General features: G+C 41.4%; 1 protein-coding gene and 1 long non-coding RNA gene across 10 annotated transcripts in view; one reads left to right on the top strand and one right to left on the bottom strand.

The window, feature by feature from the left end:
- The window catches only part of lrrc31 (leucine rich repeat containing 31), an 88,418-nt gene extending 73,230 nt beyond the window's left edge, over positions 1–15,188 (bottom strand). For 6 of the 8 annotated variants that reach the window (XM_048541705.2, XM_048541703.2, XM_048541702.2 and 3 more), the window contains exons 1-5: positions 14,820–15,188; positions 13,015–13,070; positions 7,272–7,508; positions 4,624–4,770; positions 1,430–1,597 (exon numbers count right to left, since the gene is read on the bottom strand). In XM_048541705.2, coding sequence (XP_048397662.2) covers positions 1,430–1,597; positions 4,624–4,770; positions 7,272–7,508; positions 13,015–13,027 — 565 coding nt within the window. In that variant the 5' untranslated portion in view covers positions 13,028–13,070; positions 14,820–15,188. Of the gene's footprint in view, positions 1–1,429; positions 1,598–4,623; positions 4,771–7,271; positions 7,509–13,014; positions 13,071–14,176; positions 14,220–14,819 lie in introns of those variants that run through there. The other 2 variants (XM_048541706.2, XM_048541707.2) reach the window with 2 other exon arrangements.
- The window catches only part of LOC125457483 (uncharacterized), a 60,222-nt gene continuing 58,434 nt past the window's right edge, over positions 14,624–16,411 (top strand). For both annotated transcript variants that reach the window (XR_009446680.1, XR_007248644.1), the window contains exon 1: positions 14,624–15,059. This is a non-coding gene — a long non-coding RNA (uncharacterized LOC125457483). The remainder of the gene's footprint in view (positions 15,060–16,411) is intronic.

The following is a 16,411-nucleotide window of genomic DNA, read 5'->3' as shown; positions in this document are numbered from 1 at the left end:
ACTCCCCAAAGCCTAGACACCAAATATAAGGCACAAATCGGAAGTGTGATGGAATACTATCAGAGATAATGGGAACTGCAGATGCTGGAGATTCCAAGATAATAAAATGTGAGGCTGGATGAACACAGCAGGCCAAGCAGCATCTCAGGAGCACAAAAGCTTTTGTGCTCCTGAGATGCTGCTTGGCCTGCTGTGTTCATCCAGCCTCACATTTTATTATCTGTGATGGAATACTCCCCACTTGCCTGAATGAGCGCAAATTCAGCAACACTCAAGAAGCTTGATGCCATCCAGGACAAAGCAGCCTGCTTGATTGGCACCAGATCCCTAAATATTCAATCCCTCCACCACCAATGCTCACCTGTAGCAGTGTGTATCATCTACAAGATGCACTGCAAAAATTCACCAACGCTCAAGAGACAGAACCTTCTAAACCCATGACCTTTACATCTAGAAGGACACAAGCAGATGAAACATGGGAATGCCACCACTTGCAAGTCCCCACCAAATCATTTACCATCCTGACTTGGAAATATATCACTGTTTCTTCACTGTCACAAGGTCAAAATCCTGGAACTCCTTCCCCAACAGTTTTGTGGGTCTGTTTATATAAAATGGACTACTGTTGTTCAAGAAGGAAGTTCTCCCATATCTTTTCAAGGGAAACCAGGGATGGGCTATAAAGGCTGACTCAGCCAGAGATGGCCACATCCCATGAATGAACTTTTACAAAAAAAGCTGTCCTTGCAAACTCTCAACGTTGCAACAATATTGTTAGGACCCACAGCCTGTTCAATACCGAATGCCTCCAACTGTTACTTGATATGATGTGGAATAAGCCAAATTGACTGAAGACTGGCATCTGTCATGATGCTGAGGACCTCCAGAAGAGGCAGAAATGAATCGACACTCTGTATGTTGGAGGTCATTGCAAATGTTTCAACCTTATCTTTTGCACTGATTTGGTGGGCTGCCTCACCCTTGAGAATGGGTATACTTGTAGAGAGTCCTTCTCCAGGGAGTTGTTTTGTTTTTCACTAACAAAGCAAATAAATTAGACAGGACTGCAGCGTTTAGATCTGATCTGATTTTTGTGGAATAGCTTAGCTCTGTCCACCACATGCTGCTTCTGCTGATTAGCACACAATTAGGCCTGTTTTGGGGCTTCACCAGATTGATACCTGTATTTTAAAATTATGTCTGGCGCTGCCCTTAGCAAGCCTGCCTACACTCGCCATTGAACTAGAGTCAATCTCCTGGATTGATGGTAATGGTAATCTCTTCAGGAACTGTCCTCCAGTCTGAATCAATAATTTCAGGTGAGCAAGCAATTTAAGACACAAAATATGACAATTATACATAAAAGTGAACGTCTCCTGCAATGTCAAATTCCGGCACATCAGTAAGTGTAGGAATTAAGTGCACATACCTATGGCAGAAAGATCCAGCTCTGACAGTCTACAGCTGCCCAGCACCAGTACCCTCAGTTGGGATACGTGCTGCATATGATTGGTCAGCACTTTGAGAGTGCCACCAATTAATTCATTCCACGAAAGATCCAGTTCCTCCAAGTTAGGCAGGTTTGGCAACAAGGCAGCTAGAAACGAGAATTATGGTTTTCAATGCCTGTAAGATGGGCTTCAAAAGTAAACACGTGGAATTCATCATTGCAATATCAAGGTTCAATCTAGTCGAACATCAGAACTCTCACACTGGTGAAGCCAGAGAGCAGAGGAGGGTGGCTCATTGATTTTTTTTAAGGTTGTCTTAAAGGAAGTCTTGAAGGGAGTCATGTGTTATGTGGGTGCAAGCAGAAAAATAGCAAGGAGGCCACAGTCCGATCTTATTCAAGGCCAGAGTAGGATCTTTGAAGCAAATGTCTTCATCCACCTATTTATGTTTACTTTTTCTTCTTTTCCTCTGAAGTGACAAGGGATATTTAGACTCAAAATGATTGAAGTTACCTGAATTTCAATGCAATCATGGCTGGGGTGGCGGTTTCATGGAGGAGGAAGATGGAGGCAGGAGTCACAGTCGAGAGAGAAAGGGCACGCAACACATGAGAAAGGGCGGACGTGACAGCATGGGCAAGACAGCATTATTGTAAAGAGGTTGACCGTGAAAAATCGTCGGGTATACTCGGAAATGACTGTACAAAAACATTGGAATTAGAAGTAGTAGTGCTCATCTTCTGGCCCCTGGAGCCTGGTCTGCCATTCAATAAGTTGAGCTGTTTGTTTCAAATTCCACATTCCTTTTTACCCCGATCACCTCAGAACCCCTGCCTAAAAATGATCTACCTTAAGTTTTATAAATACTTCACAGTCCTGCCTCCAGCACTTTCTTGGGGCAATACAATTTAAAACAGTAAAACTCCCAGAAAAAATTTATCATCTCAAACGATGAGTACTAATTTTAAATAATGGCGCCCATGTTCCAGACTCACCAAAAGGAAACATCCTTTCCCTATCTACCTTGACAAGGCCACTCAGGGTCTTATATACTTCACTAAAGCGATTCCTCACTCCTCTAATCTCGAGTGGTAACAAGCTCAGCATGCTCAACATTTCCTCATAAAACCTGCTTATTCCAGGTATCAATCCAGTAATCCTCCTCTGAACTAACTCCAATGTATTTACATTCTTCCTTAAAAGAAGTCCAAAATTGCATACAACTGTGGTCTCAGCAATACTAGAAGGGAAATACACTACTTAATTGAAGAACAGAATTCTTTCATGTGTGTTGAATTCCTCTTTTTTAAAAATGATAGCATCCCATTAGCTGTCATGATTGTGTGCTGTACCTGCACTAACTTTCTGTGACTCACACGCAGGACCACATTAATCCTTCTCCATCTCAGATTTTTGTACCTGTTTTCTGTCAAAGTAATACACTAAATTTTTTTTCTTTAAATCCTTTCTGCTAAAGGAGAGGTTCCTGTAGTTAATAAATATCAGCACTGACCTGGTTGCACAGAACAAAATAATAACTAGGAGCCAGAGTAGGCAATTCAGCCCCTCGAGCTTGCTCCACCAATGGGCTGTTTCCTGCTAGCGTTATGGCATCATGTTCAAAAGCAAAGGTAAGATTTAATACAGTTGTTCAAAATTACAAGGTGCTTACAGTAGCAGGTGAGAAACAGTTTTCACTTGCAGGATGTTAACAAACAAAGTTTTAAGATAGATCAGAAAAAAAGCCCAGCTGACAGATGATAAAAGCTTTTTTCACGTCACAAGTTATGAAGGTTTGATGGAGTACGCAACCTGAAAGGGCAGCAGATTCAGAAGGAGCCTTCAAAGGGGGATGGGATAAAGATTTGAAACAGCAAAAATATGCAAAGCTTGTATAAGGATCGAAAGAATGGGATTAATCGCAGAGCTGTTTTTAAACAAGCTGACAACACAACAGGCCAAATGGTTTTATGATTTCCCATTTAGATAAAGATTGACTGAACAATCTCCTATTCTTTGCCAATCGACTACCCTCAACATAGTTCCAATGAAACACCAAAGAAATTAGCTCAGAATAGGTAACTTTCTGTTGGATGCACAGGACAATGCATACATGTCTTTTATACAAATGTTCTTCACACACTCTCCATCACTACACAGGTTCTCTAATACTCAGACATGAATGAGCTTCAGTTTCTTCCATCTAAACATTGGAAAAACTAAATTAAGTTCTCCCCTCCAAATCCTGTTCCTTCATTGCTGACTTTATGAATACTGCCCGAACCCCAGGCAACTTCACTGCCCTGATCAGAGCTGTAGACCTCAGACAGAGCCTGTGTGCAACTCTAGCGTTGCCTGTCGACATGCATGGCTGTGTGTTTGACAGGATCTGACTCAACTACTCCACTGCTCCGAGCCAGTCACTGCATTCTCCGTAAACTTTAGCTATCCAAACATTTTCTGCCCACATCTCACTTTTCAATTATCCAGACCGAGGCAACATACATTATCTACCATTTACAAGTGTTTCATTACAAACTTTTCTTCCTTGTGTTAAGCCCCTTGTAGGTCTCACCTCTCCTTTCTACTTATAACTTTTGTCTGACCCCACGCTCTATACTCTGCTGAATAAAGTCCTTTGTAAATTTACTTCACATCACCAGTTAGACCTTTCCTTAAAACCTTTTCACCTCACAACATTCACCCCACCCCTTTTAAAGCACTCCATTTTCATCTCTTCTCATTTTCCTGTTACTGCAGACATGTTTTGTGTTCCAAAATTCTTGAAAATATTTTGCAACACAACTGAAATTTGTTGCTGCGATTGATTGATAGACACATAGTCCTGAATAGTTGACAATTCAGTGGAAATTTAGGAATGCTACCCATGAAAATCTGCCTGGAAAAAGTTTCAATTTTTCCTTTGAACTGTTCAGTCAAGATTTGACAAATCCTAGTCTTTTTCACTCAATTACCCAGCTTTGCATATTTTCATTGCTTTAACAGTTGTTAAGTGAGTTGTTTTTACACATATTAAAATTACTATTCGCTGATTTCCATTTACTGCCTCTGGTGCTGTTAATTCTTACTAAGCTTTTTGCATAATGCTTTTGCCCTGAGTGATTAACATGCTGAATCCAGGCCCAAGATTTTTAATATTGCATAAACTTACCCAAATTAACTGCATCATTAGCAGTGAGGCTGCTGTTATTAAGATCCATACATTTAGGGTCTGGCTCCTTGCCCAGCCTCTCCATGAACTCAACGACTTGATCCCATCTTGTTGCACTGCTCTCAGGATCTGTGGACTTCAATTTATCTTAGTACAAGACAAACAAACAAACCATTCTAAGTAAATGGGCCAAAGAATGTCAACCATATTTCACTGCTAATATATCTAAATAGCAACTTTTCTTTTATCCTCCTCCCTCTTAAAAATCTTCTCCTCCGAGCTCATAAGCACGCACAAGTAACAAGTTAACAATGGTTTCTGGATATCTGATATTCATGTAAAACAATATTAAGCATCAAAGAACATAGAACAGCACAGGAACAGCCCCTTCAGCCCATCATGTTTGTACCGACCATGATGCCATTCTAAACTAACCGGATTTGGCTGAACATGTTGCATAACTCTCTCTCTTCCCTGCATGTTCAGGTGTCTGTCAAAATGCCTCTTAAGCCTTGCTATTTCTTCCCACTTCTACCACGCTCCCTAGCAGTGCATTCTAGGCACCTAGCACCATTCTGTGTAAAAACTTTTCCCCTCTCATCTTAAGCCTATACCATCTAGTATTTGATGTTTTCATCCTGGAAACCAAATATGGAGACAAGTTAAACCACTGCCTTCAGTCCCAGCCATAAGACCCATTCCCCAGCTACTGGCTTCCTTCCTATGCCTGACAATTGTCTGAACTCAGTCAACCATTTCCCAATCTTGGTATCATATCTGGCCCACAGTAAACAAATCACAAATCCTTACCATCACTACAAACTCATAATCCCACCTCTGCTATATCATTCCACTCCATGCTGCCTCAGTTCATCTGCTCCTGAACCATTCCTCCAAGCCTTTGTTGCCTGTTCACCCTAACCCTGAGTACTACAACAATTTCCTGACAGGCCTCTCAAAAATACATACACTCAAGATTATCCAGAACCATGATTTGGGCCATTACTTCTAGTTCTATTCAACACTATCTTGTGTATGTTGACCAACTTCAGCTCTTGGTCTGGAAAAGCCTCAATGAAAAATTTCTCATCCTTGCTTAAAAATCTTCCTAAACTTCACCTTCCAAAATGTCTTTGCAATCCCATCCCTCTTTAAAGGCTTCTTAAAGTTGCTTCTTTGACCAAGCTATCAGCCATCTGTCCTCATACTACATTGTGCAGATCAACATCAAGTCCCCTTCGTTAACAGTTTAAGAGTGAGGTCTTGCTTTTAAGGCAGATGTGGAGAACCTTTTCTTTCCCTTCCCTTCACTCAGTTCAGTTGTGGGTCATTATATTGTGGTATTCCCTTCTCCAGGAGGTAGTGGAGACTGGGCATGGGAGTTAAATAGATTTTTGACAGGCAGATAAGTTGAGGATCTGATGAGATGCAATCAGATCAGCCACAATAGATGTTGCAAAATCAAAGTGTGGCATCACACGAAACTGGCTAACAAATGGGTAAATGAGTATTCTACTCTTTTCTACTGAAACTCAGGTGTTAGTTTCAAATTTGGAATTGGAAAATTGTGAACTAAAAACATAAATGAATTAATAAGGATAAATACTCCAGAACTGTTATGGATAGTTCAAAAATAGTCTGAGGCTGAAAAGGAGATCGTTGGTGCACATCTTATTTCTGCCACACAATTTGCAAATACAGGGCAAAAATATGCAGAGGTCCCTGGATGGGGGTAGAGAGTTTGTGACAAAAATAGACTGGAAAGGCTGGGATTTTTTTCTCATTGCATCGGGGGTTGAGGAGTGATTTTATAGAAGTTTATAATATCATGTGGGGCATAGATAAGGTGAATAAGGGACTTTTCTCTCGGGGCATATTTTTAAGTTGACAAGAGAAAGATTTCAAAAGGACGAGGGCCAAATGTTTCTTTTACATACAATGAGTGTGGTTCGTGTGCGGAATGAACTGCTAGAGAAAGTGATGGATACAGGTACAGTTATAATGTTTAAAAGACATTTAGATAAGTTTATGAATAGGAAAGGTTTGGAGGGTATGGGCCAAACCCAGGCAAGTGCGGTTAGTTTAGTTGGGGAACTGTCAGTGTGGACTAGTTGGACTGAAAGATACATGTTTCCATGCTGTATGACACAGTGACTATAACAAAAGGGATAATGATTACGTTGAAACAAAAAAAAAATGGTCTATGACAGGGTTCAGGTCGATAATACAATCACAAGCCATGCTGAATACACAGTTCTGACAGGAACTGAACGTTCACTTTTTTTCTCTCCACAGATGCTGTCAGTCTTGCTGAGTTTCCATTGAACTTTCTGCTTTTGTTCCAGATCTCCAGCATCCATTGTTCATTGCTTTATATTGCTAACGTTAAGCTGCCAACATAGATTCAAGGTTTTGCTCGAGGTACAGTGGAGATGAGAAATACTTTTTCATGTGGCAAACTTTGAATCTGTGTTTGACTTTAATTCAGCCAGTTGTGTTCATTAGAAGCACTACAGCCAATGGATTAGAAGTGTGTAAAATTCTTGCATGAACACAGTGTTAAGCCTTGCTGACTTTATTTTCCTTGTTATTTTTAAACTTAGCAAGACATGCAACTAAAATTCTGAAGTTAATACATTGATCCTTACCTGATATCTTTGAAATATTCTCTTTATTTTCTGAATCCAGTGAGGTTTTTCCTTCCTTCGACTGTTCCGTCACACAGGCAGCTTCATTAGAATTCTCAGTGATCTTAAAGAAGCGAGCCATTGAAGATTGTGGCCATCTCTCAGAAAAAGATTTATTCCTCCAAATCTGGTTCACAATCAGATCAAAGGGAGACTTTGAATGCTTCATGCTGACTTCATCCTTGTGCTGTTTGGAACCTAAAAAAAATACAACATTTGCCTTACACAGCCAAAACTGCTCAAATATTCACAGGGTATCCAAAAGTGCTTATTTCCTGGACTTTTCACTGAATACTCAGAACGGCAAGAATAGGAAAAGAAGATCAGACACACTTATCTAGTCCCCTTCAATTGAAATTCAACAGTAAATATCTATGCTCAAAGAATACAGGCGGGGACATCGTTGCTATTAGGATTCAATGTGAATGCACAGACTGTAATCCTTAAAAAGAAAGAAAGGCAATTTCTTCAAGAGGGAAGAAACTTGGGGAAGTCAATGTTTTAGACTCGGTCATGACAGCACAAGAAGCCATTCAGCTCATGTTGGCTCTCTCTTGCCCATATCTTGTAGATACAACCTTCGCTAAGCTGGTCTCTCCTCTCTCAAAATCTTTCTTCAATCCTCCTTGCTTCAGGGAGAATGTCGCCAGCTTCTCCAACTCAAGTGTGTCTAAAATCCCACATCACTGGCATGCGGAAAGTCTCTGTGCCCTCTCAGGGATTTGCGCATCCTTCCTAAAAATGTGCTAATTAAATTGAAAGCAACCCTCGAGCTGTGGCCTAAATCAGACTCTAAAAAGTTCAGCATATCATTGCTGATTTTGTACGCAAACTCATTTATGAAGCCCAGGTTCCCAGAATCCTTGCAAGCCACTATCTCAATATGTCCTGCCACATTCCAGGTTATATGTAAAGGTCCACTGGCTCCTGCACAATCCTTAGAACTATCACATCAACTGTGCTGCCTTTCCTGATGTCTTCTGTCAAATACATTCACCCAAGCCTCTCTTCTATCAAATTCCATCTGCAACATAGCTGCCAATTCTACCCGCCCATGTCCTGTTTGACCATAAGATGTCGGAGCAGAGGAGGCCATTCAGCCCAGCTAGACTGCTTTACCATTCAATGAGATCATGCCTGAAATGATAAAGGAGGTGTCATTTTCCTGTCTTTATCTCAAACAACCTAATTCACCTACTGATTAAAATCTATCACCACATTGAATATACTTAATGACAGATATACTACCATTAGAGAAGAAATTCCTCATTTCTGTCTTATGGGAAACCCCTTACTCTAAGATTATGCCCTCGAGACTCTCCCAGGGAGAAAGCCTCTCAGCATCTAGCCTGTGAGGCCTAAGAATCCTCTATGGTTCAATAATATTTCCTGTCATTCTTCTAAACTGCAAAAACTATAGGTACAGTCTTCTCAATCACTCCTCATAAGAAAATCCTTTCTAACTCAGGGCCTAACGAGTGAAACTTCTTCGGACTGCTGCAAGCACAGCTATCTTTAGATAAATGGCCCAAAATGGTTCACAGCATTCCAGCTGGTCCAAGTAGTGCCTTGTGTAGTTTTAGCAAGACACCCCTATTTTTAAAATATTCATTCCATCTGAAATAAAGGCTGACACTCAATTTGCTTTCACTATTGCCCACTAGATTTGGATGCTAATTTTTTGTGATTCAAGCCATGTATAGAGCCATTTGATGATAATTCATTGCTGTTTACTATGGAATTTATGTATTTGTAATAAATAGTGGTTATTGTTGAATACAGAGACCTGGTCAGTGCTTCCTGTTATCAAGGTTTCAATAGGTAAATTGGGGTCTTCATTGCCCTATGTAAATCATTAACTTCTATGGATTCCCTGGGAGAAGCAGCACTTGAGAATCAGTACTCTCTGAAGTGGGTCAAAACACTAGTTCATCTTCAGTTTGCTTTCTTTCTTGTTTTTGCATTTCTTTAGTCATCTTTTGTTAGCTTTTAAAATTTTCCCAATCCTCTGCTTTACTTCTGCACTTTGACATAGAAAAAAGCAGCAAAAATTTGATACTATATTAAACTTCCTTCGTTAGCCCCATCCTAGAATCCTTCTTTCTCACTGTCTTTTATGAGAGTCATGAACTATTTTCTTACATGTCTACCATTGTTTACCCATATTTTCTGCTAAACCCTTTTCCTACTTCACTCCAGCCAACTCTCCGCTCATCCCTATGTGATTAGTCTTATTTAAGTTAAAGCACAGGTGTTTACAACGCAAGTTTCTCATTGTCAAACCGAATGCTAAACTCTACCATGTTATGGTCATTTTTCCATAGGGAATCTTTTATTCAGATCATTTCTTACACCCGCCTCATTACACTCTGCCAGATCCAAAATAGCCTGATGGGATCCAGAAAATATTGTTCCTGGAAACTGTCCCAAAAATATCCTATAAATTCTTCCTCATGGCTAACTCTGCCTCTTTGATTTTCACAAGCTACATAATTATTAAAATCACCAATGATTAAAATAATGTCTTTTTCACAAATCCTCATTATCTCAATATGTTTTGTACAGCTACTTGTAAGGGGACTGTAGACTCCCCCCTCCACTAAACAAATTAAAATTCATTCCTCCTACAACACTTCCTGAGCTGCACATTCAATTCCTCAATTTTATTACTCATGTCAGTTTTCCCATTGCTCTGGCAGTTGTCCTGAGACTGCCTCGGGCATCCTGCATTTTAGTTGAGTTCCTGACTGTTCAAAACCTCCCCAACCGCTCACTCAGCTGGTGAATCAGTACTCTTACATCAGTTGGAGGCAGGATGACAGGGACACAGAAAATACTCCAGATGGTAGTGGCCAACAGTGAACCTGTGGAGCCATTACTGATTGATCTGGCTGAGCCCTAAAGGTCATTACTGTTAGACTCAGTCTATGTGGATTATGAGGGAATCATGAAGGAAGATCGTACTTGATTTCATCCAAACCTATCTGCCTGGTACATGTACATCTGTCCACAGCACTAATCAGTACAAGTGACCACCTCATATAGTCTTTGTGGAGATGAAATCCATTCTTTAGAGAAAGAGGATATCCTCCATCATGTCATGTGGCACAATTGTTGATAGGGCTAAGCAGTTTAGCAACCAACAGATCAGATCTAAGCTCTGCAGTCCTGCTACAACCATTCATGAATGGTGATGGACAATTAGGCTGTTCACTGGAGGACGTTCTCAGATATGGTGGAGGCCAGCACTGCAGTACAAAATAAAAGGCGGAAGCAAATGCCAAGAGGCGAGTTGAGAATCTATGCTTCAATAGATTTCAGAGATGCCAGTTTTCAGTTTATTCAATTCACTCCAGGTGACATCAAGAGATGGTTGGAGATAGTGGATACTGCAAAGGCATGGACCCTGACAACATTCCTGTGATAGTACTAAAGACGCTTTCTTTAGAATTTGCCACATCCCTCACTAAGCTGTTCCAGTACAGTTACAACATTGGCATCTACCAGAGAATGTGGAAAGTTTCCTAGGTGTGTCCTCCATACATAGAACAGAACAAATCCAACCCAAACAACTACCACCCATCAGTCCATTCAGGACCATGAGTAAAGTGATAGGAGTATCATCAACAGTGCCATCAAGTAGCACTTGCTTAGAAACAACCTGTTCACTGACATTCAATTTGAATTCTGCCAGCAACATTCTGCTCCTGCCCTCATTACAGACTTAGTTCAAACATAGAGAAAAGAGCTGAATACTAAAAGGGGCTGCCCTTGACATCAATGGTGCTCTACCCCAAATAAAGCAAAGAGCTCTACGAAAACTAAAACCAATGGGAATCAAGGGAAAAACTTTTCACTGGCTGGAGTTTTACCCACCCCAAAGGATGATGTGCATGGCAGTAGAAGACCTATCATGTCTGCAGGCACTCCTCAGGGTAATGACCTAGCTTGATCATCTTCAGCAGTTTCAACGACCTGACTTCCTTCATAACATCAGATATGCAAATACTTGCTGATGATCGCACAGTGTTCAATACCATTTGCCATTTCTCAGATATCAAAACTCTCCATGTCGGAATACAGCAAGACCCAAAAACATCCAGGTTTGGCTGAGAAGTGGCAAGTAACATTTGTGCCACACAAGTACAAGACAAAAACTATCTTCAAGGGAGAATCTATTCATTGCCCCTTGACATTCAAGGGCATTACCATCATTGAATTCCCCACTATCAGCATCTGGGCATTCTCATTGATGAGAAACTGAACTAGACGGGCCACATAAACCGTGTCTGCAAGAGAAGGTCAGACGCTTGGAATCCTGCAGTGAGTAACTCACTCCCTGACTTCCCAAAAACTGGCCACAAACGACAAAGGTACAAGTCAGGAGTCTGATGAAATACTACCCACTTGCCTGGATGAGTGAAGCCCCAATTACACTCAAGAAATGTGACACCATCCAGGACAAAACAGCCCACCGATGCTCAGTAGAAGTGATTTGCACTGTAGAAATTAATCAAAGCTCCTTAGACAACATCTTCCAAGTCAACGACCACAAAATTTTGAAGGTACAAGGACAACATTGCAAAACAGGTGAGATGACATGCAGGATCCTGGGCATTTTAAGTGGAGGCATAAAGTGTACTAAAGCAAGGGATTTGGAAAATTTATAAATTGTTGGTTCAACCTCTGATGAACATTGAAAACTTAAAGGATGTACAGGAGATTATGCTCCATGACTTTTTCATCTAATTTTCTGACTGGATGAGTGACAAGGCCAACGTGGTGTTAGCCAGAGTCAGAAGCATAGAAACAGGCCTTTTGCCCACCATGTCTACACTGACCGACAAACACCAAAATAAACTAAGCCCATTTACCAGTACATGGTCCACAGTCTACGCACTGGAATTTTAAGTGTTTCCCCTGATGCTTTTTAAATGTTGTGAAAGTACTGCCTCCACCATGCTGAGGCAGCACGTTTCTTATATCTACCACCTTCTGGGTGGAAAATTTTCCTCAGATCTCCTCTAAACCACTTACCCCTCACCTTAAATTTACGCCCTCTGGTCTTATACATGCCTACGATGGGCGGGGGGAACCCTTTTGTTATGTGCCCTATGCCTCAACAGTCTGTATATCTCAATTAGAATCCCCACCGCCCCCCCGCCCCCACCCCACAGCCTCTTCTGCAAAGGAAACAAACCCAGCCTATCCAGTCTCTCCTCCTAACTGAGACTTTTCATCTCAGGCAACGTCCTGCTCTGCATCCCCTCCAGAAAAATCACATCCTTCCAACAGTGTGGTGGCTGGAACTGCACACTGTAGTCCAATGCTCTAACCAATGCTCTATAAAGTTGCAACAAGATTTTCTGACTCTATAGTCTACATCCCAGCTAATGAAGACAAGCATCCTGTGTCCCTACCTACCTTCAGTGATCTCTGGACATGGATGCCAAAGTCTGTTTGTTCCTCAGTACTCTCTAGGGATCTAAGATTGATTGTGTAAATTCTTCTTTCATTAAATCTCCCAAAATGCATCACCTCACATTTATCAGGACAAAACAAATGGAATATCTGATCTTTAAAGAACAATTCAATTGTAAAGTTAAGCAACAGAGGGGTCCATGGCGTTCACCCGGCCTACACCAGCTGCTTGAAATTGCTATTAAATTCATCCCATTCTATTTATGAAATAATCATACAATACCTGAATTCTCCATTTTTTCTGTGAAAAGAACTGATCCTGGGCCACACTATTCCTCCCTTAAATCAGAAAAATATTTATCATTATAGCTGCGTAAGAATTTAGTGGTCAATACCATTAATTATTTTCATAACAGTTTGCATTTTCTACAAGAGAATGGTCACATGGCAATACAAAATTTGAGATTTGCTTGAAGCATTACATGACGTCAAAGCTTTTCATTTTGCATTCATAAGGCCAGCATCTCAAGAACATCAAATCTCGAGGAATGAAACATTGCACTGTATAAAGATGAGGTAGCAAGAACTGCCAATGCTGGAGTCAGAGATAATACAGTAGGCCAGGCTGCAGAGGTGCTGGAAAGTTGACGTTTCAGGTCGGGACCCTTCTTCCCGATCTGAAACATCAACTTTCCTGCTCCTCTGATGCCACCTAGCCTGGTGCATTCCTCTAGCTCCACGCTGTTTTCTCTGTATAAAGATAGTGCAGATTGGTTGGTAAATAAATTTTTGTGGGTGGCACAGTGGTTACTTTCATTCGTGGCGCTGGGAGTTATCCCAAGTGATTGAAGAGGCAGTCAAGGGCATGCAAGGCTAGCACTGTCAGGGTGGGCAACAGCAAGAGAAGGAAGATGTTGCAGGCTATATTGAGAGTGGTAGGGCATGAATCTGGATGGGAGCTGGGTACTGTGGCAGTGATAGAATGTGAGGCATCAGAAAGAAGATGGTGGAACTTACACTAGGAGTGGAAAAGGTCACTGACCATCTCGGGTGCCCTGTACCCACAGCAAAGCATCAGTTTTCCCTTCTCTGCCAACTCTGGGGCAAGTGTCTGGAACTGTGCAGAGCAACTCCAAACAAACATTTCTGATCTGGGTGTACAATAGGCTCGTAAGGGTGGCATCTGCAATATTTCAACAATGGGGAGGTGTTCTGGGGACAGCAAATGGTAGAATAGGGAAAGAATTGGACAAGGAGCATGCCTGTGTGTGCATGTTGGGGGGAAAAAGGTTAACAAGTTGGATTTTGAAAAATACAATCCAAAAACGTGCGAGGTCACAATGAGAGAAACCCTCTGTGAAACTCAACAATATTAAAACTTGGCCACAAAACATCAAAATTCAGCCCATAATCTTTCTGTCTCGCAGTTAATCAAATCTGCTTACATCTGAATTAAACTATGTCTGTCTGGTTCAGACAGTGTTCGTTAAGTCAGCCTCTCCTGGATGTCTCGTGTAAGGCACTTGATGAGGCTCAAATTCGGAGAGAGAGAGCAAGTGAGCGATTAAAAAAGTAATTCCACCCCTGTACTAAACTGAACTCTGAAATTAGTTATACGTTAGCATCTTGTTTCTTCATTATCAGGGACAATACAGCCTCTAACCCGAATGCAGGAGAAACTCAGCAGATCTGGCAGCATCAGTAGTAGAGGGTAACAGAGTTAAGATCGCAAGTTCTTGTATCAGTCATCTACAAAGATCTCTAGCACTAAACAATTTCATTCCGCCGGAATCAAGTCGACGCTTGTCCCCTTAAAAGGAAACCTTCCGGATCATGGGACGACTGATACTGACATCACTGAAATTTTTTCTTCTTTTAAGAGGAAACGCCAGTATTCCGATTTAAACTGAGGATTCCAAGCTGCTGTTAACTCCAACATCCCTCCCCTACACGCCCACACAAAGAAAGTGTTTTAACTAAACTTCATGCAAAACATTTCGGTGCCCGTCGTCCCCAACCTTTTCAAGGGATTTCTTTTAGTAAAATCAGCTGTTAAATCGAGGGAAACAAACATTGTTTCTGTCTTACCTGAACTAAGACAGAGCCCCTCCCAGCCCGGCCTCCTGGGGACTGCGGCCGGGAGCTGAATTCACCTTTAACTCCTGCACCGAAATGACCAGCCAGGCTGAAATCTGGGAGCTCACCTGTCAAGAAAAGCTGCTGTACCCATGGATACCTACAGAGAACACACTGCCTTTGATGGAACTGAAAAGACAAATGGATCAGGAAGTGGAGATAGCGAAGAATCGGTGAAAGTTCAGCTTTAAGGTATGCTTCAAAGGCTAATCAAAACTCTAACAAAGACCCCACTGCTGTGCTTCATACAATGACACACCCAATCGTCTCCAAATTAACGTAAGACCATCCAAATGGATTGTCACGCTGCCCTCTCTGGCCCACCCGAGCCCGTCTGTGCTAATTGGATCGCCTCTCCCTGTCCTGGTTGGCTTTTCTGTCAGAAGGCTCGGATTGGGTAATCGAGAGGGCGAGGGACGCAGGGATTGGATGTTAAAGGAAATCACCTTTTCCCAGGTTGGAGAAGTTCGGAGAGAAGAATTGAAAATTGGAAATAACCCAAGGGTAATTGTAGCTCCGTTCCTACAGTAACACGGCTGGGGGTTAGAGGCTGTATTGTCCCTGATAATGAAGAAACAAGATGCTAACGTATAACTAATTTCAGAGTTCAGTTTAGTACAGGGGCGGAATTATTTTTTCAATCGCTCACTTGCTCTCTCTCTCCGAATTTCTGATGAAGGGTCTAGGCCCGAAATGTCAGCTTTTGTGCTCCTGAGATGCTGCTTTGCCTGCTGTGTTCATCCAGCCTCACATTTTATTATCTGGGTATAGGAGTTACCCTGGACAGTCACACAAGATATGGAGAGTAAAGTCTCGGCGTTTTCCAATTTAGCGTGTGTATGCTAAAGAGGGTAACAAAGAGTCATGTATAAGAGGTGTTAGAGTAATTAATAAAGGGTTTCCTGATTTAATATCTAGGATTTATTGAGTCAATCTCTCGGGACAACCAAGGCAAGTTTTAGGATTTACTCTGGTAACCTACAGGACTTAACTGGGATATGCTGTATGATTTATCAAGGAGAGATAGAATTACTGGATGGGGGCTAACTTTCAGGAGTTATTGGAGATAATTTATAAGAGTTACATAAGAATTACAGGGTTTACTTCATAGGAGCTGCTGGGTTTAATCTATAGTAGTTACTGAGTGTAATCTATAACTATTACTGTGACACTCCATCAGTTGTGATGCCATACTCTATAGAGATTATTGGAGATATTCCTTGGCCATTACTTGCTGGGTGATATTTTAAAGGGATTACCTGTGATAATATATAGGATTTCCTGGGGTGATCTATATGTGTTACTGGGGGGAAACTATAGGAGGCCTGCTGGGTGAATAATATAGAATATCTTTGGTAACTCCAATGCAGTTTACCAATGGAGGTATCCTATAGGAATTACCAGAAGCAATGTGAAGGAGTTACCATACCTAATAGTAACCATTGTCAATTGGAAATCTGCTGTCTTTGCACCACCAGACCTACATGTGACTCCAGACCTACAGTAATGTGGTTGACCCTTAATGCAATGTCCTGTTCTCATAA

This window comes from Stegostoma tigrinum, chromosome 14 (assembly GCF_030684315.1).
Source record: "Stegostoma tigrinum isolate sSteTig4 chromosome 14, sSteTig4.hap1, whole genome shotgun sequence".
Lineage (NCBI taxonomy): Eukaryota > Metazoa > Chordata > Chondrichthyes > Orectolobiformes > Stegostomatidae > Stegostoma > Stegostoma tigrinum.
The sequence above is the reverse complement of the archived record's forward strand: the minus strand, read 5'-3'. Positions and strand labels throughout refer to the sequence as shown.